This window comes from Bipolaris oryzae, assembly GCF_000523455.1.
Source record: "Bipolaris oryzae ATCC 44560 unplaced genomic scaffold scaffold_15, whole genome shotgun sequence".
NCBI lineage: Eukaryota > Fungi > Ascomycota > Dothideomycetes > Pleosporales > Pleosporaceae > Bipolaris > Bipolaris oryzae.
In genome coordinates this window covers 186,597-212,318 of record NW_006911291.1, presented here as the reverse complement: position 1 = coordinate 212,318, position 25,722 = coordinate 186,597, and the positions used below count along the sequence as shown (strand labels likewise).

Genomic DNA, 25,722 nt, shown 5'->3' with positions numbered 1-25,722 from the left:
CCAATGGCGCAGGACGCGGCAGTGTCGCGTTGGCTGGGGTCTGAGTGGGCTGTGTGGTATGCAGAAGTGAGGGGAGCGTTCAGAAGCGATTGATCTACGAATAGCTGGGGCGTATTGCTCCAGCCTGCCGTCTTGCGCGCGCGTCTAGTCCGTCACGTGCCATACAGGGCGCCCGCTTGCCGCAGTCCCATGGCCGCTTGTGCCTGGCCCACCTCTCGTCATCGCCGCATCGCAACACGACTCACGATTCACGACAACTGATTGCGCCGCCATGCAGTCCGCCACCGGCAAGCGCGTCCTGAGCACTCTCGCCTCTAAGATCCACCCCCAGCTGCCGCTGTCCCCGCGAGAAAGCCAGCAGCTGCTGTCTCTGCTTACCCAGTCCTTCCGCGCCCACCTCGACCGCGAACACCCCTTTCCCCCCTCGGAGAGCACCCAGAGAGCGCCTTCCCGACAACTGCTGATTAGTAGTGGGCAGCAAGCCCCATGCCCGCACCATGCAGCCGCCTCTTCCTATGCCTCGACCACCCAGCATCTGGACTCGATCCTAAACAACCCACTGTTTGCAGTCAAGCCCCGCCGGAGAGGGTCGGGGTCTGCCGCCGTCGATGTCCTGAGAGACCCTGTTGGGTGGTTTGTCAATGAGATAGCATCTGGTGCTGCCACTCTGCAAAAGGCGGCCATTTGCCTCGAAGTACTCGAGAAAACGACAAACGAAAGCCCAGCGAGGCTCAAGAATGGGGCCACACCAGCAAATGTGCTTTCAGAATGGCTACGGACTAGTGGTCTGGACACATCGCGCCAGTTCTTGGATATGTGTATATCAAAGTCAGGCAATGGCAGTAGGTTCCTCGATAGGCTGGTCGCTTTACAGTTGGCCGAAGGCGAAACCTCTGCACCGTGGCGCTGGTTCATCCGATCGAATGAGCAGCGTGTCAAAGAAACCGGTCTGGACGTCTCAAGAGTGGCCAAGTTCAGGCAACAGCTGCTGGAGAAGATGGTATCCATTGAGGCAAACACAAGCTTGAACAGCGGTCTGGCTACCTTTATGCAAGCTTTCCGCTTCACGGAGAATGCGGGCTACGAGTCAGCACACAGTGTGTTGAGGAATGCTGGCGGTCGTCTCGTCAACCGCATCATCTCCAGCCGGGACCAGTCCATCGACCTTGAACTGTACCAATCATTCTCGTCATCATCGCAACGTTGGCTTGGAAGCTGGAGCCGAGCCGTCGAGGCTATGCTTTCCCTCTACCGACCTTCGGAAAGCAGCCCAATGCCAGGACTGAAGTTCATCGAGGACCCCACTGGAGCCGTCACATTTGCACAATCATCACGAAGTCGACGCAATTTCCTCGTCCAGCTCTGCTTGGGCGTTGCCAGACAGCTTCTAGAACAAGAGAAGTTTTCAGAAGCACAGGTAGTCATGGAGTTCACCAAGATGCACTTTGCAGACCTTGTGCTACCGAAGCCAGCAACCCTGGCGCAACCAGCATCAGAGCCGTGGAGCGTGCGCAGGGAACAGCAGAACTTGGAATTGCTAGACCAGCTGATCCCTACTTGAAGGGGGCATTGGAACGAAAGGAAGCGGAAACGAATTTGAAAAAAATCACTCATAGTTTTGGCTATGCAGGCTGTGTGATCAGCTCTCAGGCGTTTTTTTTAGGGTTTTGGCAAATGTTAAACTTGACAGGTCGCCGACGATGCGGGTCCAGAGGGTAGTGCACCGCAGTTTGACCGTGCGGGGAAAGCGGCCGTCTTGAGGTTAGAACGTGGTCATCACATCGTCATACCGTATTACGATCAACGCAGAGTAGCGGAGAAGAAGCGCGCGATTTACATACAACTCACAATTGCAAGACGCGCAGAGCAAAGCATGCTTGAAATACGAAATTTATGTTTATTTCAATCGCTCTATGAGCTGTTATTCTACATTAAGTCTGCAATAGACTTGGTTTTTTTTTTCTCTTCTTTCTTCTCTTCCTCTTGGTATCGCTAAAATAATAAAGACAACAAGAATTGAAGAAAGAAGAGGAAGAAGAAGAAGAAGAAGAAGAAGAAGAAGAAGAGAGACCATAAAGCCCTCATATGTCATCATGATAATAGTCCTGTCGTAAAACACGTCTCCATTTTTTCCCCCTCCCCCACGCTCCACTTTCCCTTTTCTTCTCTTTTACTTCTTGAGCTCTCCACCATCAGTCTCCTCAGGCCAGACATCGTAGCCAAAGGTATCCTTCATGTTAACAAAGCGCGTGTGCCTGCCGCGTGCGACCTCCTCGACTGCCTCAAAGTCCTCCTTGCTGAGCTCGGGAATGTTCCAGTTGCTCTCAATGCGCGAGGGGGTGGAGCTCTTGGGCAGGACGACGTAGCCGCGCTGCAGGCCCCAGGCCAGCAGGACCTGAGCTAGGTCGTAGCCGCTGCGCTGGGCGACCTCGTTGAGCTTGGCGTTTGTGCGCACCTTCTCGCCCGTGCTGGGGACTTGGTTCTGGGAGCCGAGCGGGGAGTAGGCGGAGACGAGGATGTCGTTGTCTTGGCAGAACTTGACGAGGTCGGTGTTTGGCAGGAAAGGGTGGATTTCGATCTGGTTCATCATGGGCTTGACCTTGGCGAAGCTGAGGAGCTTCTTGAGGCCGTCGATGGTCCAGTTGGAGACGCCAATGGATTTGGCCTTGCCGGACTCGTAGAGCTCTTCCATGGCGCGCCATGTGGGCTCTGGGTTCTCGGTGAGGTCCTTCTTGATGATGTACCTGCCGTCTGGGCCGAGCTTGGGCATGTGGTTGTCGTCGCTCTCGGCGGCAATGGGCCAGTGGACGAGGAAGGCGTCAATGTAGTCCATGCCCAGCTTGGTCAAGCTGCTGTTGAAGCTCCATTTGACTTGGTCGGGCTCGTGGAGGTGGTTCCATACTTTTGTGCAGATGAAGAGGTCTTTGCGGGTGACGCTGGGGTTCTCCTTGAGGAAATCGCGCACGGCGGCGCCGACCTCCTCCTCGTTCTGGTAGAACCAGGCGCAGTCGAGGTGGCGGTAGCCCGTCTTGAGTGCCGTGGTGACGGCGGCGTACGTCTCGCCGGATGCACCCTCGCTGGCGAAGGTGCCGAAGCCTACGGCGGGGATGGTGACGCCGTTGTAGAACTTGTAGGTCTTTTGGTTGGCGGGCGCCATTGCTGCGGTGTGCGGAGATGAATGTGAACAAGATTGGAGATGGGGGTTTGTCTCTACGAATTGCACAGAGGGCAAGAAAGAAAAAGGTATGGACAGAGTTGAGAGGGGGGTTTTCTTCTAAACAACAGCAACAGCGCGTGGCAGGGCTGCAAGGCTACATATGTCTGTCCAGCGCATGTCGGGCTTGTTGAAATTTCGAACTTTCCCCCTCTCGTCACCCTTGGCTGTGCTGCTGTCATCATCGCTCGATGTGCCACGCCTTCTCCAGCAGTCAGCAACACCAAGGCCGGCGACCTGGCAGCACCGTGCCCGTACACAACCCGGCTGTGGCCGATCGCGGTGGCATTATGGCAGCATCGGTCCCATTGCGAAAACTCATCATGATAGTGCCATCCAACAGTTTCACGGCGACCGTGAGGTGTTGTCAGTTGCTGGCCGCAATGACGTCGTATGTGGATCTCCAGGGTCCACCGCACGGGCCGGCCAGGGCGTGCGTGGGACGTGGCTGCGAGTGGCAGTTTTGCCGACGTTGACCAAGGCGACAGCACAGAGCAGAAAAAAACTGCGTAGTCAGCACCAAGTCCGGCAATGGGCGTGGGCCGAATGCAATGCAGCCTGTATGGATGTACCTCTCGCTCCCTACCACTACGTAGCACCATACAGAAACTTACTAGCACCCTTCCAACGCCCTCGGCTGGTGCGGCTCTGCTCTCCTCAGCCACTCGCTTCGCTGCCTCCGCCCTAATTCGGCGAGGCGCGCTTTTGGCCCCACCCAACCTTCGTCACTGCGACATGATGCTCCCTGCACCATCCTCGTTCTGCTGCACTCGTCTCTACACAATTCCCACTCCTCGACTGATAGCATATGCACGCCAATCCGCTTTGACCGGCGGTAGCCATTTCCTCGTCAATCACAATCCTTCCGGCCGCGCTCATCTTTCCGCTTGCCTGAGGCTCTGCGCTAAGCTTTCGCGGCATAGGCGAGACGTATACAGCCATGTTTCCAGGTGTTGTGGCGACTCACATGTCGCGAACCCTATCAGTCCCCAGTTTTCGGCTTAATCCCGGCGGTGACGGTATCCAGTTCTCATTCTCTGGTCTGGCAAAACTCGTCCCCTAGCGCTCTTCTGCACGGCCGTGCCTGAGCCATGATGATGTCGAACTGTGGGTACGGAGATACTTGTTGAATCCATTGAGTGCCATTTGGTGGTTGGTGTGTCGGCCTAACTCGGGATAGCGAAAAGCTGTCTTGAAACCTTCCACTCCAATACTGGCAAATGACGAAGGCATATGGCGTCTATTACCTATCTGCGTCGACAGCTGAGATGATGATATATAGCCCCTCCCCCAGGACCCTGATGTCAACTATCCACCATCACACTTCTCCACATCTTCACTCACTTTCACATCTAGTCTCTGTGAAGTTTTCAACCTACCTCTTCAACTTGATATACGTATCCCTTTTACTACATCATCCTCATCATCAATATGTCTCCCGCGGCTTTTGACGAGAAGGAGCTGGCTGAGACTCCTCTCACCCAGACAAAATCCAACACCAACAATGCTCAATCTGACTCCCTTGCTGTTGGAAGCAGCGAGATTCCCATCCCTGGCGATGCTCACGATGATGGCACCGCCAATGCCATCGAGGTCCCAGCAACCCGCAGCGCCATTGCTGACACCACCAACTACATGCACAACCTTTCCCTCTCGCCTTCCATGAAGGAGAGGAGAGGATCCCGAAACTCCTTCGGTACCTCGTTGCCCATCCCCCGCTCAAAGAGGCAGTCACGGTTGTCCTCTGTACACTACCCAGATGGCCACGGTGCTGCCAAGCGCCCTGGCATGCCCGCCATCCAGCCATCTCGTGATATCATCGCTGCTCAGCTTCAAGACTTGGCTGGCGAGAAGGTCCACGCTGCCAAGGACATGGCTTTCGTCTTCGACATTGACGGTGTCCTTGTCCACGGTGACCGTCTCATCCCCGAGGGCCAGCGCGTCCTTGAGATCTTGAACGGAGACAACCAGCTCGGCATCAAGATCCCACACATCTTCCTCACCAACGGTTCCGGCAAGCCTGAGCAGGCTCGTGTCGACCAACTCTCAAAGATCCTCCACAATCCCATCTCCACCGAGCAGTTCATCCAGTCGCACACTCCCATGCGTGCCTTGGCTGAGTACTACAAGACCGTTCTTGTCGTCGGTGGTGAGGGCTACAAGTGCCGTGAGGTCGCTGAGCAGTACGGCTTCGAGGACATTGTTGTCCCCAACGACATCGTTGCCTGGGACCCCACCATTGCCCCTTACCGTGTCTTCACCGAGGAGGAGCGCAAGACTTCCCGCCCCCGCGACTTCAGCAAGACCAACATCGAGGCTATCATGGTCTTCTCTGACAGCCGTGACTACGCTACCGACATCCAAATCATCATGGACCTCCTCCAATCCGAGAACGGTCGTCTCGGCACCAGGGCCAAGGACCCCGTCTCCCAGCGCATCCCCATCTACTTCTCCCAGGGTGACATGCTCTGCCCCACCGAGCACCCCTTCCCCCGCATGTCCCAGGGTGCCTTCCGCATTGGTCTCGAGGCCATGTACAAGTCGCTCACCGGCGTCGAGCTCGAGCGTGTCGTCTACGGTAAGCCCGAGTTGGCTACCTACAAGTACGCCGATGAGGTCATTGCCAGCTGGATGGAAACCATCCACAACGAGGAGAAGCTGCCTTCTCACATCTACATGATCGGTGACAACCCAGCCTCCGACATCATCGGTGGTAACATGTACGGCTGGAACACTTGCTTGGTCCGTACTGGTGTCTTCCAGGGCGGCGACAACGACGAGAACAACCCTGCTTCCTTCGGTGTCTTTAAGAACGTCCTTGGGGCTGTTCAGACCGCCATGAAGAAGGAGCTTGGTGAGGACTTTGAGTTCAAGTTTAATGAGAAGATCAACCCTGTTATGCAGGAGGGTGGTGTCTCTGCTATTGCTTAGAGCACCTTCTCTCTCTCCTCCATCTCGACATGAGCATGATCTTGATATGACAAAAAAGGATTTTCCTTTTGTTGCATTTCCATGGCGTTTTTTTCCTTTTCTTTTCTTTTTTTCCTTGGTTGGTCGAATATATCCTTTGCATAGCGCGCATCGCTTGCATTATAGATTAACGAAACATTTCTTTCCTTGTTACTGAATATACACGAGAGAAAAAGTCCTCTGGACTCTCTCTGTTTTTTTCTTAGCTCTCATATAGATTTCATGAATTCTAAGGGAAGAAAAGCTTCTTTCATTCATAACATTCTGAATCTGGCCTGAATTCACGTGATTTGCATATATTCACTTTGCCCACTACGCTTCGTCATCATCATCATCATCATCAAATCCAACAAGTCCCCGTTTCAACCTCACAGTGTTAACCTTCCCATCAGCCTCCCACGTAGCCCTGCACTCGTACCTACCCTCCAACCTTACCCAAACATCCCACAGCAAATACCGAGCGAGTATTCTACTCTGATATAACGCGAACTTCGCCTCCCTTCCCTCTTCCTCCTCCCCCTCATCACCATCTCCATCTTCTTTCACCCCCAACCCCCCACCTCCGCGGAATTCCGCATCCGCACCACCATCCTTCTTGGCACAGCGCATCCTCTGCTCCCCATCATCATCATCACCATCACCCGACATCACCCCATCAGGCGTGAAAACATCCCACATCACCTCCCCGCCACCCACCACCGGCGTAGCCCCACACGTAGGCGCAGCATACTCGTCGTACCACTGGCCCAGCGCATTAAACCTGCTTCTGACATACAACCTCCATTGGAGCGAGAAACCGAGGTTACGGTATGATCCTGCCTATTTCAAATATTTTCTCTTTGATTAGCCCAAAAAACAAGATTAAAATTAAAATTTAATTTCCATTTTTTTTCTTCTCTCTCCTTTTCTTTTTAAATTTTAGACTAGTAAAACAGAGAGAGAGAGAGAGAGGGGTTGATGGGGGGGAAAAAGGATAAACATACCATGATGGTGTTGTGATGTCGGCGGATTAACAAGGTGGTTCCGCCTTTGCGTCCTTGGACTTCTCGCTTATAAATGAATTCTTGGATGCGTGGGTTGAGGAAGGCGGTTATGCAGGCGGGGTTTGTGTGGCTGAGGATTGTGGCGATGGCGGAGCAGAGGCGCGGGTGGGCGGCGTGTAAGAGCGGGTTCGTGGTGGTGAAGTAGCTCGAGAGGTCGATGACGTGCATGGTTCGGGGCGAGGACGTGGAAGAGGAGGGGAAGATACGGGAGCGGGGGAGAAAACAGGTTTGCATTATGGAGTCGCAGAGGTCGCCCGAGGGAGAGGTGTGGTAGGTGTTTTGGAGCTTGGAGAGTTTTTCGTCGAGGGAGGTGGACTCTTGGGGGGTTTCTTGGGGGGCGTGTTTGGTTGGGGAGAGGGGGATGAGAGAAGTTATGGTGGAGGTGAGTCGCGAGAAGGCACTCTGGTCTTTTTGGGGACTAGATACGCCATTCTGTTGCCCAGGGTTCTTGAAGGATGCGACGAAGGTGTTGGCGATGCGGTAGGCGTCTACTTCGGCCCATTCTTCGTCAGAGGGGTCCCATATTGAACCGCCCGCGAGCGGAGACGGGCTGTGTGGAGTCGCCAGTTTGGTGGCTGTGAGATAGCAAGTGGGGAATGATGCGGGTGACCCGAAAAGTGTCACTTGTATGCTGATTTGGAAGGCAATGAGCGGTTCAAGGGAAGCCGTGGAAGATGCGGAGTTGCTAACAATGTCTGATACTAAGACTGAAACGCGGTTGTTACTTGAAGCTGGGCGCTATGCGTTATAATCTCGAAGTGAAATTTGATCGTATTTAAGGAAGACTTGAGTCCGTTTGTAGTTTGAGCCACTCACTCACTGTTCGTTTGTATGACAAACAAGTACAATAAAAACCTCTTTGTGGACCTCCAGAAGAACATGTTTACTATCGCAAGTCAGAACGTTGTAATACCCAAGTACAAGGAAACTTGGGCAAGTTCGTAGAATATTCTGTGATTAGCGATATGATGGCTTGTCTTCAGACAGTTTGAAAATCCGCATACAGTTATGTAGGACATGGACTTGAGTTTTGAGAACATTCCGATCGACGTTGGTCTTGGAGAGCTCTCCAGCACGTGAACAGCGCTATTGTTTGGACTGGGTCCGAAAACTGGACTGTGATCAAGTAGTTCGTAGTTGAATTGGGTGTGCTAAGGTTTGAAGTGACAAGTGCACTAAAGCGTTGCGTTATTTGAGTAGTTTTGTAAGGATACTCCGCAAGCTCTTTACAATCTCAAAGCCCTGTGCCGCTCAATGGTAGATCTTTTGTGATGACGTGTAGGTAGAAGAACACAGTAGTATGAGAAGTGAATTGATAAATGCCAGATCAAAGTTTCATCAAGGCTGAACTTAGTCTCGATTAGGAAGCAAGACCTTGGACGGTTAGAGAAGCCAAGGCGTAGGGCTAAGACATGGATCATTACATTTGGCCTAACTCTAAGCTCCACCGTACATAAGACCAATGGAGTATGATGTGGCTTGCCAATATTTGAAGTGCTACCGGAAAGTAGAAAATGTGGGCTGCGAGCGAAAGAGGAGCATTGTGCGAATGGATCTAATCTGCTGGTCAAATAGTACTCCCAGCAAGTGGCACTGAACATGATGGCATCGCCTAAACAGTATCAGATTCCCGGCGTATCTTGAACCCTAGCATTAGACTCAGAGACAGCCAAAAAGCGTCACGACCCATCCAAGGCACTTGAGGAGTTGGTAGTTTTCGATTTATTCAGGAAAAGGCCAGACTCTTTGATATCAGTCGTGATCGCATCTCCCACATATCTGCCATATGGCTCCGTAGCTGCTGCAAGAACAACTACGCCATCATTTTGTCCATCCTCGTCAAGTCCGTATAGATGCCCATAAGCTTTCGCAAAGAACTCCGGTAACCGAATGAAATGCCGCTTTCCCTCTCTCTTTTTTTCCCCGAGAGTTGATAGCGCTTATCGCAGACGCCTGGCCTCACGTTCGGACTCGAGCAGGCAGAGGATGTCGTTCTCGCGGACTAAAGATGTTGGAGTCAGCCTACTGCCAGAGGGGGAAGCGGCAAAAAAGCGGGTAGGAGGAGGAGAGGGTTACCTGGGCCCTTGACGTTACGGATGATAGAACGGGTCTGGTCGTCCATGAACTCGACACGGCACTGGGTGACACCACCACGGGAACCTGTTAAGAAACCGTTGTCAGCCTTCAATTCTCTCTAATCTCTCGCACGTTTGTCGCAGCGCGTATGTCGCATGCGCCCTCTTGTGCAGCAAATTTCGGCAAATTTCGCGTACCGGTTCGGCCAAGGACACGGGTGACCTTGACGAGCTTGACGGGAGCCTTAGCTGAATCCATTATGTGCGGTTGTGTGTGTGTTTGACGGGAGTCGGTCGGTCGGTGTGCGGAAGAGCTGGGTTGGGCGTCGGGATGGAGTTGTCGCTGGCTAGAGGCACTGAACGATCGTGGGCTGGCAAAATCTAAGCGAAGGCTAGAGCAACCGGGGTTGGTGCACGGCCCACTTGTCTACCATTCGATGGAGGACCTCAATACCTTTATCTCGACACCCAATCACTCGCATGATGCGTTTGCACTTTTTCTGTCAGAAAATAATATGGCATGGTATCCATGATTGCGTGTTTAGTTGATCAGCAGTTTCTAGGCTGCCATTACAGATATTGTATCCTGCACCCTCGCAACTATGCCAAGACTAGTGAGAAAGAACACACTAACGCTTACTTATTCAATACAGTCTTTGTTTCCAACTATAATATCTATATGAAAAGGTCCATAATCGATATCATCGAAATATCACAAGATTTCCGTGTTTGTACCAGAAAATCAAATCCATTCTAGACCGGCATGATAGCGCCCAAGTCATCAACCAAGCAAGCCAACGTTTATTCGATTATATGTTCATTTCATTATTTCATACTACATAAAATTCATTAAATATTCCCTCATTTCAACATTATGCGGCACCGGTACCCTCCTTCCAGTAAATACCTAGCCACTCATACGGCTCCTCCGGCACATATTGATTCAAGATCTCTCCCTCAAACTCAGTAATATGGTCGCGCGTCAGATTATACAGCGCATATTTCTCATCGGGCCCAGTTCCAACAGTATAAGGAACTGTCTGGACATTATTGCCAATCTCCTTGTCGACGTACCGATCAACATCGATGACTTGGGAATCCTTGATGCGGTATTCGTCGCCGTAGTTGGGGTTGATCTGCGTGATTGTGAGTTTGAACACACTAGAAAAGGTAAATGGGATTGTTTTAGACTTACTATTCCCATCCTTGTACCTTTTACGGCAATGACGTTTTGGATGGTGACATTGCGCTTCGCCTGGTTAAGGCAGTTTCCGCACGATTGATAGAAAGTACCAAAGTTCTCGGCGTAGAAGCCTGTGATGTTGACTTTGCCTCCCAGCGAGTTGTCCTGGAAGATCTTGTCGGTTGCGTTACGTGCGCCGCCGCCGATGACGCGGAGTTGGGTGTTTAGGCCTTTGGATGTGAGTGCGTCCTCGCAGACATCCTCCCACCACACTGTTGCACGGTAAGTCAGTGGTTTGTTAATTCTCAAGATGAAACGAACTATCTTACCGTTCTCCACCCAGGCATCTCCAAGAGCATGGATACCTTCGCTCTGGTGTTTCCCAATAACCACGTTCCGGATTGTAGGTCCAGGAAGCAAGTTGAATACAGCATCCGCGTCGGTTCCCTCAGCTTGCTCACTACAACTACCCTCCACACGCTCGTACCGCTTCATCTGCCCATCGAAGACCTGGCCAGGAGCAATGTACATGGCCTCTTTGAGCACAACAGTCTCAGTCGGAACGGGAAACTTCGTCACTGGAAAAGGAAATCTTGGGGGAGGCCGAGCTCCAAGATCGCCCTGCGTCGAGTCTGAGCTGCCTTGGGCTCCATCGCCATTCTGGCGCGGTATCACTGCTGCTGTTGAGAGTACAGGTAGAAGGGGGAGAATGACCGAGGTAGAGAACTTCATCTTGAAAGGCTATATCTGAAGTAGAATATCAATCAGACTTTCGAGACTACTGTCTTGGTTTCGAATATAGCTTCAGCAGTGCAAACAAAAAGGTATTTCATGATCGACACATTACAACCAGCCTTTATACTTGATCAGCCACGCCAATCTGCCCAGCAAGTAGTCCCTCGATCATCACCATCACGCACACTTCTCCTCGCGCAACCCCGTATCCCAACACCATCCCAAACCCTTTTAGGTATACTATGTAGGCACAAGCAGGCTCTAGCTTCCCCCACAACTTGCTCCCCAGAGCGCCACAAACTGCGCTCCTCAAGCCAACCGGAAGAACTTGGGTCCCATGTTCTTTTTGTTTCCGTGAATAAAAGGTGTTGGTGTAGTGTTAGTAAGGGTACTTAGCATGCGGTTTACCGAGCGGAACAGTGTAGTCCCAAGGCCATGAGGTGCATTGCCAAGGCGATGCCACGCAGTAGTATACCCGGCGGTGATTTTCTCCACGAATCATAAGGTACTTGGCGGCTTTGTTCCCCCAGCCTTTAGGTATCTGTACTCCTCGTATATTCTGGATCATCATTTCCGGGGTAATAGTGGAGTTATGTTTGGGGTGTTGCTCATTGCTGTGTGTTGTGGTTGTGTTCTGAGTTTGAGGGTTCATGTAAGCATGGTTGGAATTCTAAAACTCGAAATCTCAACTATGAGAAAATCATGTTCTATAGGATGAAGACGGAGTGATGTGTAAATCATCAGTCGTAAACAGCTCGTAGTCTTGACCCTGAATCATATCACGGCCTTGGTACCATATGGCAAATATTGGGTCGACATAGATCTGCATATTGCAATAGACCACGGCGCACCCTTATTCCCACTGGTCAGCCATTTCCTTCACAGCCTTCTCCAAACTCTCCCACACGGATCCCTTGATTCGTTTCAGCAGCTCCTCTGCCCTTTGGTTTGGAACCTTCATTTTGTCTTCGCCCAATCCCTTGATGTTTTCCGGGAACTCCTTCTCGGGATACTGCTTACGCCAGATATCCATCATCTTGTTGTAGCTCCACGGCTCTGCAAAGGCAAATATACGTTCGGAGTGTACGTCGTTGTAGATTAATGCAGCGACATGCAGTAGCGCGCAGTCAACGGTATGAACATACCATTGTGGGCCAGCAAACGCGGTGAATGCGTCAAGATTCGTACTCGTCCAAGCGAAGTGGGCCCACTCGATAGTAGATGGCTTTCCTTGGCGTTCGGGAATGAGAAGGGCGCTGAAGTTCACATTTGGTAGCTTTTACAATTAGTATTGTATGTAAAATGGTTTCTGGAATCTCGACTTACAATAGAGTTCAAGACAAAACTTGGCTTGTTCTCTTCCATCCACTTGACTATGGCCATTTCCGTCTCTGTCTTCATGACTGCATAGCCCAACAATCCTGCTCCATTTCCCTGCTCTCGGACACGTCTTAGTGCCTCTTCGTTGAAGGTATCCTCGTCAATTGAGAACTCCACGTCGGGTTGAGGGAAGGTCGCGGCGATCGATGACGAGGTAAAGACGAAGCGTTTGACCGAAGGAGTTTTCGCGCAAGCTTTGAGGGCATTGACAGCGCCTTTTACGGCAATTGGAATGGCCACTTTAATATCCGAGCTCTCACTAATAGGTGCTGCGACATGGATAAATCCATCGATACCTGGTAGTAGAGTGAGTTTAACTTTCTTCTTTGTCAGGTTAGGTGTTGTATGACTTCAACGTACCTTGCATGAAATCGTCATAGCAACCTTCGATGGTCATGTCCGGCACATTGACCAGCTCCAGCTTTACACCTTTGTGCTTCTCACTAAAATAGTCGACCAAGTATTGGTGCTTCTCAGCATTCCTCACTGCACCACGAACATTGTATCCTCTCTTTAGCAGTTGATCAGTGATATGGCTTCCAATAAGACCATTGACACCTGTCACAAAGACAGTAGTCCCAGCTTCGAGCGCAAGAGTAGGCATAGTGGGGCAAGAGCTCCCAAGTGTGATAAGGGGGCGGGGTCCACAAGGTATGTAGAAAAGGAGTATGGGCAGAAGTGGGCAGTGATTTTTCCGAAAGGAAACTGGAATTCAGTTGCCAGATTAGAGAAGAGTTTATCGAATGCGATATCTGAAACTGAATACTTGCAAGATGAGAGATTAAATACGTTTGTGGAGAGCATCAAGGTCGCCAAATACTAACTGTGTTAGGAAAGGCGTGTTCGCCTGCATGCTGAAGGATGGTGTGCTTACAGATAGGATCCAGCATCACACCTCGGTTTTACCCTATCAGCGAGCATTGTTACTGGTAATTTCTTGGATTGAAGCTGACGAGCAGTAGTCCAGCTTGGATATCTTATGACGTAGAGCACGTGGCTTCGGATGAAAATGGACTGCTCTCGTTGGAAGAAATGTCGTGAAATATAAAATGTAGCAATTTACCATAAAAAGAGTTTGTACTGATAGACTAATGATCAAGTGGTATTTGCCTATTGGGTTTATGTAATTTTGGCATAGCCATGCAAGAGGATGAGACCACCTGCCGGTTTTGACGTTTCGACGTGATTGGTAAGGGACATGATTTGTAATGTAGGTATTGAAGCAAAAGGTGTAGATAAATCGACTTTGGTGATTCCGTTTCATTCAAGGTTAATCCTTGCACTGTTACCTGAATATTTGAGGGACTCAGGACTTTGCTTAGTCGGATGATGCATTTCAGGCGCCCCGAAACAGAATGCAACGAATTGGTCAGCCACAGTCTTGACCACGCCTTGGCCAAGTGTGCGGAGTAAACGTAAAGCCGTGTAGACTGAATTTCAGTAAGTACAGTAAACTTTTATTCTTCCTGAGAAAAACCGCTTCCATGGGAGTTTTAGTACTGAGGCACTTCACAAGTTTTAGCCTTGAATCTGGTAGAGAAACAAAATAATCTTGCATTGCTTTCTTTCTAACATGCAAGATATTGCAGTGGACTGTAGCCTGAAATAACTCCTTAGGATAGTGCGTGCCATGCGCGTATAGTATTAATATTCTACAATTAAAGACAGAACGGCGCATGTAGCTTTTTGCATGGATTTTTAAACAATGGCGATGATCATATTTACAGCTTTCCTCTGCTCTTCTCCGTCTCTTCCTGCAGCACCAATCCAACAGGACCACCACGGCTTCCATCACCCGGCCACTGCTCCTCAGGAATGCGCTCGGTGGGCCAATCCCAAAGGCCCTTGAAGTCCTCAGGTGTTCGACCTTGCAGACATTCTACAATGCTGTCACCAATGACGGGCAGAAACTTGAAGCCATGGCCTGAACCACCGGTGGCAACAAACAGACCGCTATACTTGGGGTGATACGATATCAAGAAATCGCCGTTCCTTGTGTCTGTGTACCAGCAGATCTTCGATTTGGTAAACGGCCGTGAGGGCGTAGCAATCGAGGGATGTATTGCCTTGAGAAAGTCGCGACATTGGCGTTGTCCCTCTACCGGAACAGCTTGTGTCGGGTCGTCAACACCTGTGTAGGGCAACGATACCGTGATTGTCTCATTCGGATCGTTTGACTCAGGATGCGGAATGGTCGTCGGATTAAGGTAGCCATGACCGTGGCGCGCCACCTTGAGCAACTTCTTAGAGGGTGGAATCATGAAAAGTCCATGTGAGAGATTCAAGAGAGTTGGCCTGTTAGCCATTTTCGCTTGTTCTTCCTCAGATATTGGCATGTAGCATATGGCCTGCCCGGTCGCTTTGCAGATGCCTCGGAGATCTATGAGCGACGCTGTCCATGCGCCTGCTGCCAGTATTGTCAAGTCGGCCTTCAGCTCACTTGAATCGTTAAACCGAACGCCAGACACAGTGTTGGTCTTATGGTCGATCAACAACTTCTTCACCGGCTTAGTGACGAACTTGACTCGGTTCAAACTCTCGACCTTCTCCCGCAACCAAATCATGGCACCCTCAGCATCAGCCCAGCCAGAACTCCAGTTGACATATCCTGTGGATCCGTTGCCCCATGGAGCATTGCCTTCCAGACCACATGCTCTTTGTATTTCTTCAGCCGAGCTGAGGACCTCGACCTTGTCTGTTCCTATCGCCCGGACATTTGCCAACGATTCTGGCACGTACTTTTGTTCCGGCCCCCAGGCAGTTACACACAGTCCGACTTCATGGTAGTGTTCCGTCGCAAAATCGGTTCGCCAGCGGTTCTGCGCAATAGTTGCTAGGCGGGTATAGCGCGCGGCGGCATAGTCGGGGCGTATAATTCGCGAGGTATCAATCTATTTGTGCTTTTATGAGCGCTTGGTCTTTGTGGTGAGGGCCTTATGCGACGATCGAAAAAGGTTGCTTGGTAGAGTGCATGGGTGCCATGTTGAATCGCTGTACTTACACTCGAGCCGTCGGGTGCAGGAAAGGGCTGTCGGTCTACAACAGTGATTGAAGTATCTTTGTACTGTGGGTTTCGGCATAGAGAGTAAGCAGTTGAAAGACCAAATGCACCACTTCCGACGATTAGAATGGATGAAGGTATATCAGAGACTGTAGAGGGAGCCATTGCGCACAATCTTAAGGGGAACTATCTGCAAAACAAAAAAAAGACAAAAAACAAAAAAAGCACGAAGAAGAGAGGTACAAGAAGATGTTGGACTCACAGACTTGAAAAAACCCCGACCAACAGCCGCTAGTAGGCCGATATCGTCGACTGATTAACGGCAGGTATCGGTTATGTATGGGCCGACCCTCATGGCTGCAGGGCGCTTTGACACTAGACTACTCCCGACCGATTGGATCGCGCGTCAAAAGATTTGAGGCTCCAAGCCAACATTTGCTGGCTTCAGCAATTGAAAACCAACCACACTCGCCACGTACTCGATCGATAGACATTGGCGCGCCATGGCGAAGCTGCCGAAACCTCCCAAGTCGTTTCCTATAAAATCTACCATACCGACGAAGCCTGCCGCACCACTGTCCAGGCGATTTCCCCGAACGCAGCCGACCGCTGAGCACCTGCTACGAGCACCCGAGAACCAGACACCCGAACAAGCAGCCAAGAGAGTATGGGCGGCACGGCCAAGGCTGTCTGATCTCCAGCGGCTGTCAGACGAGGAGTTGAGGTCGGCGCAGCACCAGGCCAAGCTGCGACAATGGAGACAGTGGCCCATGTTCGGCATTGGCCTGATCGCATTCGGGATGGGCACATACGCAACAATGCTCTGGACATCGCTGACTCATGAGGCCGACTTGAAAGACCTGCCGGCTGATCTTTCTGATCGGTTTGACAAGGAGGCTGAGGGGTATGACGAGAAAGTGGATACATCGGAGATGCTACTCTTCTTAACTCGGAAGCGCAAGAAGCTCACGGCCATGGCAAAGGGACACGTGTTGGAGGTGGCCGTGGGCACAGGCAGGAACATACCCTATTACAAGACGAAGCAATGCGCTACGGTAACGCTGCTGGACTCGAGTGGGCCTATGCTGGAGGTTGCGAGGCGGAAATGGAACGACACGCACAAGGAGTACTTTAGCCGCGTCTTTTTTAAGCACCAGTCAGCGATTGATCCAATAACGCCTCCGTATGGCGCCCAAGATGGATACGACACGGTGTTGCAGACGATGGGGTTATGTTCGACGCCGGAGCCCGTCAAGCTACTGCAGAATCTAGAAGCGTCGACTAATGAGGATGGGCAGATACTGCTTCTGGAGCATGGAAAGTCGCATTACGAGTGGCTCAACAAGATGCTAGATAAGACGGCCCCCGCACATGCCGACGAGCATGGCTGCTGGTGGAACAAGGACATTGGCAAGATTGTCGAGGAGAGCGGTTTGGAGGTTGTCGAGATGAAACGCTACAACTTTGGCACGACATGGTGGCTCCAATTGAAGCCGAGAAAAGGCATACGGCAGAAGCGGACTACAGCAGGTTCAGGTGAGCAGCCGGCCACTGCACAGGCCGGGCCGGCAGTCGAACGCAAGCCATGGTGGTGGCTGTGGAGTTGAATACATAACCGTCCGTCTCGTCATGTCCACCCCGCATTATCGAGAGTGGAGACCTGGCACTACTACTCTTGCTATCAGACACAAGGCATGTGCATGCAATGCTCAGTCTGGACTACTCTACGGCTACGTACAGCTACGCATGCGTACCCGCAGGGGCGCTGGGACTGGGTCGGCCAGGCCAGGCAGCTTTTGTTTTTGCCCAAGGTGACGCAAGGCTTGGGCATGGCTGAGATGAAGGAGGGGCACGACCGGATGCGGTAATTCCAGGATGGCGACCGAGAATCGTCACTTGGGGGGGACCCAACAGCAGGTGAAGCGAGATCTGCGGTTGGGATCATGGGCAATGCACAAACGATCGCGTCACCATCACTACTTTGCAAGCGCACGGCGGCTCATCCAAACTTTGATATGTTTTACCATCAAGTCACGCCATGTTGCTTCGCGTGCTTGAGGCGTGGGCGGGAGGCCCGTTGAGCGGACAGGGCATGGAGATGAAGCTGCGTAATCGAGCACGCAACAGCCGTCTGACTCGACGTGTTGGCATGTGGAAAGAAGCAAACAGACATGCGTCTTCACCGTCTTTCACGACTTGCCAACTGCCTTATCCAGCCCGCACTTCGTCTGGGGAAGAAGCATAGTGCATCCGCAAAACTGTGTGCCCGCAGCCCAAGTGCGGCGCCAAACCTTCCAGTTCCCCACAAAAGGTGACGCTGAGCTGCGCATGCAGGCCAGGCTTGGCGGCATGCGCCTAGCCCAATGGGGCAAGGATGTCTGCATAGCCCATGTCGCATCATCCGAAGTCATGGCAACTCGCGTGCGCAATGTTTGGGGCACTGTCACCATATTACCCCCCCTCCTCCTGCTCGTCGGTGCGGGCATTGCGTGCGACAGAGGCGCCACGACGCCCATTGCTGGAGCCAGGCACACACACACGCACGCGGGATATTGGCAGCTCGTACGAAGCCGTGGCGGTCGTAGTCTCGTCGTGGCTAGTGCACTGTAGCAACAACGCTTCTCCGTGCCGGCAGCGCCTCTCCGTTCACATGTGGACGTTGCCGAGGACTGGCCGCATGGCCACAGCGAAAAGTTCCGTCAAAGAAAAATTCGCGAAAAAAGTGCGCTCACCGCCCTGGGGCATCCCGGCTCCATCGTTGAGGCTAAATCCACTTTTGCAACTAGACGAAACCTCTGGACAGGGATGCTCGCACGCTGGAACTGGATGATATGCACGCAGCATCAGATCATGGAAAAGCGTCCAACCAGCCGCGACGTGGCCGTTGGAAGGCCTGGAGAAGGCCATCAATTGAGGCGGTCAGCTGGCGGGACAGCTGTGACGACCCGCCCGTGTGCAGGCAAGAGGGATGCCAATGCCAATGGGGGGGCGGATGGGGGACGTCAACCACGGCGAGATTGACACCCGTCGCGGAGGTTTATCGGCTACGACGCATTCCCACAAGCATGGTTTAGCAAGGTCCACTTATCTCGTGCCCGGCGCGAGATGTTAACAGATCCAAGCTTGACACAACAAGAGGGGCAAGCCGTCAATGGCAACCGTGGGATTGGCCAAGCCCATGCCTTGTGAACAAGGCGTGAGGGCAGCAGAGCCAGCAAGCAGGCAGCCGGTGAAGGCAGGCCTGGAGGGGCGACTACTCTACTTTTGCCTGGCTACTGGAGACAATGTACAAGTAGGCAGTACGTTGCCGCGTGGTACATGCGGGCGGCCACGGCATCTTGTTAGGAGCGTAACGCTCTAGCCCCTGGCCAACAAAGCAAAAACAGGCTCTAAAAGTAGTATGCTGTCATAACCAGCCTGAGCATTACTGGACTGGGTACATTCACCCTACCAGCAGCGCACGGTCTCCTGCCCGAGCCTAGTCGCTCCTTCTTCACCCAGTTGCTCCACCACGCCTCCGACCTTTCCCTCCCAAACATCCCCCTCTTCCCACCACCCCTCGAACTCCATCAGGGACCATTGTCCATTGTGCTTGCCCGCGTCTCGCCCCTTGCCTCTTTCTCTAGTCCTCTTTGCTTGCTGTGCTGTTGCGGCGACACTTTGCTGTGCTTGTTGCAACCTCTCGTTGCCGTCTTCCTACTAGAGGCAAAGCCTATTTGCCATCGCTGCCTTGCCTATTTGCTGCCTTCAGGAGGCAAGTTGCGTAGCTGCGACGACACGAGTGCCACCCTCAGCATTCACCCACTACCACCTCTACCTCTACCTCCACCACCGCCACCACACCCAACGACGACCATCCCTCCTCCTCCTCCTGCTGCTGCTGCTGCCCACAGTAATCAGGCGCCCTCCTCGACGCCATCCCTGCAGTGCAGAAAGAAAGTTGCATATTTCAGCGGCAGCGCTTAGTGGCATAGGCTGTAGTGCATTCCTACCGGACCAATCCACATCCCTGAGCCTTCTCGCAGTCACCAAACACTTGTGGCTGCACACCCATTACCAGCCTTAATAATATATCTTTCTCCCTGCAAAGGCTACCCTTTGTCTTCTTCTCTTCTCTTACCGCTTGCGCAACTGTTGCGACCGAGTCGCTGCGACAAGATGCCCTACAACACCCGCCGCAAGTCCCTGTCGCTGCCGTCGCTCGGCATCCAGCTCCCAGGAGCGCCCCGAACGGTGCGCTCACCGCCTTCGACAAGCGACGGTCAGCACGCCGCAAAGAAACAGAAACGCTCACATTCGGGCTCTCTCTCGTCCTCGCTTGCATCACCACCACGCCCATCGGCGCTGCGTATCGACGAGCACCGACCCAAAAGCTCAGGCCGCGTCGCCGACACCCCGCCACCGTCACCAGGCGGCGAGTCCGGCACCGCCAAGATCGACACCCAAGGTATCGATGACGAGATTGTTGTCGGTGTTATCGAGCAGCTCGAGAAGACAGGCAACCGTCCTCATTTACTCAAGGAGCTTGCCCTTGTCCTGTCGCCCATCATCCCCATTGTCGAGAGGTACGTACCCAACCTTGGCGCGTGTTCATAATTACTTATGCTGATATGTGCGCTAGCTCTGCCAACCCAGCAGCCATCATCTCATCACGTTTAGCCACATACCTCAAGCGCAATTGGACCGCGTTATCGAGATGTCCCCTCGACAAGAAGCTTGTTGGCACGCACCCAAAGCGTGTCTACTACTTCCTTTCCACACGCCCACACCAACCGATTCCTGCTGACGGGGGTAATGCCCCAATCGCACCGCGCATCGTGACGCCGTCACTTTCGTCTGCTACATCGGAAGAAGAAGAGGATATGGACGCAAGATCACGAGATCGCATGTCGCCGTCTCCAGAACTCGACCTCTCCGACTACGACAGCAACGCCAGCGACCCCTTTTCCAACCAGACTCATCCTCCTACAACCGCCAACATTTCACACAACCGCCGCGCCCAATCTCCTCCGTTGGAAAAGGACGAGCGCGAGTTCACCCAGACTGCGTCGTTCCTTCAACAACGCCGGATGAGCCAAGAAGCGGAGCGTGCACGATCTGCCAGCGCATCTGCTGAGCCGACACAAAGCAGCGATGTGAAAATGGAAGAAATTGCCGCCTCGGTCGAGGAGACGGTTGAAAGCGCCGCCCGCAAAGACTCGGAAGCGGCGGCCACTCTTTTTGGCCAAATGGATCAGGTTGTGAGCTACAACTCTGCACTCTCGCCCAGCAGCCCTGCACTCAGGCCTTCGCTCCACATCGACATGCCACCACCATCGCTCAAGCGTAAAGAGATAAAACTCGAGCTTGACGATGACTGGGTCATGAAGAGCCCGGAGCTTATTGATCTGGACGAGCTTGATGATCTTTTTGGTGGTTATTAAACCATCAGCCGAATCTGCGCTTTTTCAGCACACGATGTTTACGATTCTCCTGGGACATGTTCTCTCATCTACTTCGACTATATTCATTGTATTCTCACCTCATTGTCGTCTTTTCTTTTATGGCTCTTTTACAGCGCGTATGTCCTAGAAGGATTCGTTTTGCCGCTCGCGCTGCATTCATTATGCACTCTAGGGATGTTGGGATATCGCATGGAGTTCTTGAGATGTGGGAGTCTAGGAAGGAATTCTGTACGATAAGTGTAGAGTGTGTTTGTTGCGACGGGCGCGGAGGCGCCTGGCTGATGCGCTGGATTGTTACTTGGCGTGGGAATTTGTGGAGCAAAAGGGTGTGGGCAAACATGTGGCACTGTTGCCACCCGCCCCGCGTGACGAGCAAATGGGTGGAAATGGAAAGGAACAGGACCGCTATATAAAAGCTCTTGAAATTGGAAAAACAGTTAATATGCTTCAACATTTGGAACCTTTTGCCAACGCGGCTGTCACGGTGTTTGCTTATTTGCTTGTGGCTGTAAGTATGTAGGCATGTACGGGATTGTTGTCGCCAAAGCTTGGGGGGCCGGGCTCCGTTACTATCCACGTACCGCTTGCTCACCGCCCGACTTGTATGATTTCTGCACCTAAGACTACAGTACACCTGGCATTGGTCTAATGCAGAACAGAGTGGAAAAATTGGGCCCTCACCGGCAGGTCTACTTGTGCCCAATGCGTGCCTCGATCTGACCCAGACGGTCCTAGCCTCAGAGGGGAAGGGAGCTTATGATTGGCAACGTCTGATGGACAAGTTGCGGTCGAGGGCGATGTGCTGGAGACCGCCTCACTTTCCACCAACAGTACACTACACCGAGGGGTGAACGCTGTACAAGCAAATTCTCTGCATACCCGTCGACGGTTTTTCTGAAAAGCTCAGGACAATTCTCCATCTTGTGCAATCGCCTGTTCGCAGAAAAAGAGGCTGGGTAAGCGAGTCCAATGACTTGGGCACCCCAGCCTACAGCAAAGCTTTGAAGCCCAGCCCAACCTCACGGCGGTAACAATAGTGCGCTGTGCGCGCCGCGTCACGTCCGCTCTACCACCTTTTTTTCCCTTATCGACTCACCAGGCCCCTTCAATCCGCGCCTCCTTTGTGCCCTGCGTCAAAGTGCTTGTTGCGGGCTCACAGGGCTGCTGAGGTTCCGGACTGTCTCGCTTACTTTGCGCCGGACCAGTCTTCGCACTTGGTCACGGAAACAACTGGCCTGAGCATTCACCACACAGCCCTCCGGTCGCATCGTTCAAGGTTGGGTGGCTAAAGGTGAAACACTTTTCCTCATAGACTCTTCACGTGGCATACGCGAATTGGACCCTGGATACCGACAATCACACTGCTGCTGCTGTCCCGCAGAAAGCCAACACAGCACCCTCGATCATCGACGCCCGGCCATACAAAACCACGATCAGCCGCGTTGCCTGTCAGCAAATCACGCCGCCGTCGCAAGAGACTTCGCCATATTAACATCGTTGCCTCTCCTTGGACCAGGCCTTCATCCAATCTTCCCTGCAAACAACTACCTTTTTTTCTTAAAAAAAATACACACACACGCACATTTACAGAGGACTCGTAACATAAGGAACAAAATGTCGGTAGCCATGTCACGAGCCAGAAGCAGAAGTCGGGCGCCAAGCACCAGAGCGCCCCTGAACTCATCACCAATTGTAGTGGATATCCCACGAAGCGGCGCAAAATCGCCCCTCATTGTCGATGTACCCGCCACCCCGAGGACAAGAAGTAGGAGCAGGGGCAGAGTTGAGCCGGCCGTGGATGCGCCTGGATTGAGTGGCGGCAGAGGAATGTTCAAGAGGCTGATTGTTGCTTGTGACGGCACTTGGCTTAATTCGGACGACGGAACCAAGAATGGCACGCTTTCCATCCCCAGCAACATCACCCGGATCTCACGAGCTATCAAAGCAGTCAGCCAAGACGGAATCCAGCAAATTGTAAATTATCAACAAGGTCTCGGCACCGAAGGTGGAAAGATTTCTCGTCTTGTTGGAGGCGGCACAGGCAAAGGCCTTGCTGAAGATGTTCGGGAAGCGTACTCATTCCTTGCAAATAACTATCATCCAGGAGACGAAATTTTCCTACTCGGATTTTCCAGAGGCGCCTTCACTGCACGCAGTATTGGTGGATTGATTGGAGAAATAGGTCTCCTTACCAAAAAAGGATTGAATACTTTACCAGAAGTATATGAAGACGTCCAAAACCGAAGGAACGAGGACTACCGGCCAAAACACGAAGACATTCCATTTCCACGGAAACCAAGCGCCGGGGATCCACGATATGCGGAAGAGTTGGAACGCCGGGGCCTGACCAGACTCGACATTCCGATCAAATGCATTGCCGTATGGGATACAGTCGGAAGCCTTGGAATACCCAGAATTGGCATACTGCAGCGTGCAGGTCTGCAGTCGAAGCAATCAAAAGCAACCACGTTTTACGACACCAAACTTTCCAATTGTGTGGAAAATGCATTCCAGGCTCTTGCTCTGGACGAGACTCGGTCGTCATTTGCACCTGCTATCTGGGAAAAGCCCGAGGGTAACCGCACCACGCTCCGCCAAGTGTGGTTTCCAGGTGCGCACGCAAACGTAGGAGGCGGTTATGATGATATGCAGATTGCCAATATTAGTCTTGCGTGGATGATGAGCCAGCTGGAGCCATTTTTGGATATGCGAGGCGAATATTTGTTCGAGCAGGATGACCTCAATGAGAAGTACTACAAGAAAGAAGAGGGTGCCATCCGGCCATGGAGTTTTGGTAAAATCTACAGCGAGCTCAAGGGGGCTTTTGCACTTGGTGGAAGTTCTGTAGGTTTCTTTCTATTTTTTATGGTTTTGCGAAGTTTGGCTGACACATACGAAAGCAACGCAAACCTGGTCAATACACTGCAGTCGACCCATATACGGGTCGGGCGACAGACCGACCTCTGCGACAGACCAACGAGTACATTCATCCCTCGGTCCGCACGCGATTCCGCCTAGAAGGCCCTGGAGTGCAGGACCGGGGCTTGTACGAAGCGCGGGCACTGACAGACAGTTATAAATTGGTGGTTGACTACGGTTCGAACAACTCGCGCGCCGGTGACGCCGAAGTTTTCTGGAAGATCAAGTGGAGAGATGTCAACGCAGTCAAAGTGCTGCCGGAAGCACCCTTGTGGAGGCTGGAGCGAGAGCTCGCACGGCGGGATCCGGCCACATACGACTATGTGAAGAAGCCACCAGCGACGAGCTCGACCAAGAGCAAGCGACGAGCGCCACGGCCAATGTCAGCTGATTTTTCAAACTCCAAAGTAGGTGGACTGGGCAGCCCTGTCTCGCCCCGAAAGAGTCGTAGAGAAACTTTCTCACCAAGATCCACGTTTCCAGTTGACGACAAGCCCCCAGCGCGGAGGAGCAGTACGAAGATGGACCGAGCGCGGAGTCGCAGCCGCGCGCGGAGTGTTGAATTTGCCAGCGATCGCGAAACGGATATCCGAGAAAGTATGCCACATCGTCGGGAGAAGGACAAGGCATGGTGGGAAGGCAAAAGATAAGGAAATGTTTGAGAAGAAACGAAATGATACTATAGCAGACTTCTTTTGAGAGGGAAGAAAGGAGAAAATGTACTTTTGAGTAGACGGGGGTGGTTGTTGGGATATAAGCGGATACCCTTTATTTTGGTTTCTTTTTTTTATTTAGATAATGACCCTTTTTAAACAGACCCAGCAGTATATAGTATACAGATATTTTAAGGTTTAACGTATTATTACATGGGTTTGCGGATATACTTTTTGCCAAGACATTTATCAGAATACACACACTCCACTTCACTACCACTCTCTAACAATAACTTGAAGCCATGGGATGAGTAACAAGAACGATCTTCTCCGTCAAGACAGAAGGAGAGATTGAAGATTAATCGACGTCCTCCCAGTCAATCGCTTGAGACCAGCAAAACCCCAAGACCAAGTGCCTCCATAGTGAGCACTTACTACTAGTACAGTTCGGAGCTGGGTCAATCTTATCTCCGACTTCACATGGCGCCGCATGACCGAGAACCCAGCCCGCCCAAAAACGAGCCACCGTTTTTTTTTAACTACGAAATGTCCATCCCCGCCACAACATCCTAAACAGAAGAAGAAGAAAAGAAACTAGGCTGGATAAATACGCCAACGCTATACTGATACGCTTATGTACATGCCGAGTATAGTACCGCCAGAGAATACAAACACTTAAGCCGTATGTTCATCCAGTTCAGAGCTGGCGCAATCTTATATCCGATTTCATCGGTCGACCCGAAAAGACGTCCCCGCGTTGGAAGGTGATGATTACAGCGGGGGATGGATGGCAGATCATGTATCTTGGCCTTTTTCCCACATAAAGAGGTGAAGAGGTATCCCGCTAAAGAGAGGAGGGGGATGTCATGGTTTTCCCTCTCCCAAATCTCCTGCGAGAGGAGAATGGTTGTTTTCGTTGGGGGGGGGGGTGTCGGGGGGATTGGGATGGGAAGGTAACGTGAGTATGAGGCGTTTGGATGAATGGCGTTGTTTACGACTGGCTTTGTCGTTGAGGCTTACAGACTCTTCCTTGTGTTTACACGGATCGATGAATTGTATACTTTGTTCTAAATTTGCGGTCAAAAAGTCAAACGTGGTAACGTGC

At 52.1% G+C, this 25,722-nt stretch overlaps 13 protein-coding genes across 13 annotated transcripts; 6 read left to right on the top strand and 7 right to left on the bottom strand.

The window, feature by feature from the left end:
- Positions 1-271: 271 nt before the first annotated feature.
- Positions 272-1,561, top strand: COCMIDRAFT_84960 (uncharacterized protein; the record flags this gene model as incomplete). The annotated part of the gene is made up of 1 exon (XM_007686061.1): positions 272-1,561. The coding sequence occupies one exon, from the start codon at positions 272-274 to the stop codon at positions 1,559-1,561; it is 1,290 nt and encodes a 429-aa protein (XP_007684251.1).
- Positions 1,562-2,170: 609 nt separating this feature from the next.
- COCMIDRAFT_33359 (uncharacterized protein) lies at positions 2,171-3,157 on the bottom strand (the record flags this gene model as incomplete). The annotated part of the gene is made up of 1 exon (XM_007686008.1): positions 2,171-3,157. One exon carries the CDS (start codon positions 3,155-3,157, stop codon positions 2,171-2,173), a length of 987 nt encoding a protein of 328 aa, XP_007684198.1.
- Positions 3,158-4,645: 1,488 nt separating this feature from the next.
- COCMIDRAFT_33358 (uncharacterized protein) lies at positions 4,646-6,145 on the top strand (the record flags this gene model as incomplete). The annotated part of the gene is made up of 1 exon (XM_007686007.1): positions 4,646-6,145. One exon carries the CDS (start codon positions 4,646-4,648, stop codon positions 6,143-6,145), a length of 1,500 nt encoding a protein of 499 aa, XP_007684197.1.
- A 369-nt stretch (positions 6,146-6,514) lies between these two features.
- COCMIDRAFT_78995 (uncharacterized protein) lies at positions 6,515-7,527 on the bottom strand (the record flags this gene model as incomplete). Its single annotated transcript, XM_007686060.1, has 2 exons — positions 6,515-7,003; positions 7,168-7,527. Coding segments are annotated over 2 exons (849 nt in total), but the record flags the coding sequence as incomplete, so codon positions are not given.
- Positions 7,528-9,167: 1,640 nt separating this feature from the next.
- Positions 9,168-9,561, bottom strand: COCMIDRAFT_33356 (uncharacterized protein; the record flags this gene model as incomplete). The annotated part of the gene is made up of 3 exons (XM_007686006.1): positions 9,168-9,229; positions 9,304-9,387; positions 9,501-9,561. The coding sequence occupies 3 exons, from the start codon at positions 9,559-9,561 to the stop codon at positions 9,168-9,170; spliced, it is 207 nt and encodes a 68-aa protein (XP_007684196.1).
- A 613-nt stretch (positions 9,562-10,174) lies between these two features.
- Positions 10,175-11,217, bottom strand: COCMIDRAFT_33355 (polysaccharide lyase family 3 protein; the record flags this gene model as incomplete). Its single annotated transcript, XM_007686005.1, has 3 exons — positions 10,175-10,438; positions 10,498-10,757; positions 10,815-11,217. 3 exons carry the CDS (start codon positions 11,215-11,217, stop codon positions 10,175-10,177), a joined length of 927 nt encoding a protein of 308 aa, XP_007684195.1.
- Positions 11,218-12,073: 856 nt separating this feature from the next.
- On the bottom strand, positions 12,074-13,204 carry COCMIDRAFT_1953 (uncharacterized protein; the record flags this gene model as incomplete). Its single annotated transcript, XM_007685969.1, has 3 exons — positions 12,074-12,496; positions 12,547-12,896; positions 12,961-13,204. 3 exons carry the CDS (start codon positions 13,202-13,204, stop codon positions 12,074-12,076), a joined length of 1,017 nt encoding a protein of 338 aa, XP_007684159.1.
- Positions 13,205-14,321: 1,117 nt separating this feature from the next.
- COCMIDRAFT_33353 (uncharacterized protein) lies at positions 14,322-15,766 on the bottom strand (the record flags this gene model as incomplete). Its single annotated transcript, XM_007686004.1, has 2 exons — positions 14,322-15,491; positions 15,602-15,766. The coding sequence occupies 2 exons, from the start codon at positions 15,764-15,766 to the stop codon at positions 14,322-14,324; spliced, it is 1,335 nt and encodes a 444-aa protein (XP_007684194.1).
- A 338-nt stretch (positions 15,767-16,104) lies between these two features.
- Positions 16,105-17,208, top strand: COCMIDRAFT_84946 (uncharacterized protein; the record flags this gene model as incomplete). Its single annotated transcript, XM_007686059.1, has 1 exon — positions 16,105-17,208. One exon carries the CDS (start codon positions 16,105-16,107, stop codon positions 17,206-17,208), a length of 1,104 nt encoding a protein of 367 aa, XP_007684249.1.
- Positions 17,209-17,990: 782 nt separating this feature from the next.
- On the top strand, positions 17,991-18,713 carry COCMIDRAFT_33351 (uncharacterized protein; the record flags this gene model as incomplete). Its single annotated transcript, XM_007686003.1, has 4 exons — positions 17,991-18,193; positions 18,237-18,323; positions 18,388-18,519; positions 18,566-18,713. 4 exons carry the CDS (start codon positions 17,991-17,993, stop codon positions 18,711-18,713), a joined length of 570 nt encoding a protein of 189 aa, XP_007684193.1.
- A 1,046-nt stretch (positions 18,714-19,759) lies between these two features.
- COCMIDRAFT_23073 (uncharacterized protein) lies at positions 19,760-21,024 on the top strand (the record flags this gene model as incomplete). Its single annotated transcript, XM_007685979.1, has 2 exons — positions 19,760-20,166; positions 20,223-21,024. 2 exons carry the CDS (start codon positions 19,760-19,762, stop codon positions 21,022-21,024), a joined length of 1,209 nt encoding a protein of 402 aa, XP_007684169.1.
- Positions 21,025-21,118: 94 nt separating this feature from the next.
- On the bottom strand, positions 21,119-21,499 carry COCMIDRAFT_85126 (uncharacterized protein; the record flags this gene model as incomplete). Its single annotated transcript, XM_007686058.1, has 1 exon — positions 21,119-21,499. One exon carries the CDS (start codon positions 21,497-21,499, stop codon positions 21,119-21,121), a length of 381 nt encoding a protein of 126 aa, XP_007684248.1.
- Positions 21,500-22,671: 1,172 nt separating this feature from the next.
- On the top strand, positions 22,672-24,614 carry COCMIDRAFT_84991 (uncharacterized protein; the record flags this gene model as incomplete). Its single annotated transcript, XM_007686057.1, has 2 exons — positions 22,672-23,889; positions 23,946-24,614. The coding sequence occupies 2 exons, from the start codon at positions 22,672-22,674 to the stop codon at positions 24,612-24,614; spliced, it is 1,887 nt and encodes a 628-aa protein (XP_007684247.1).
- Positions 24,615-25,722: the final 1,108 nt, after the last annotated feature.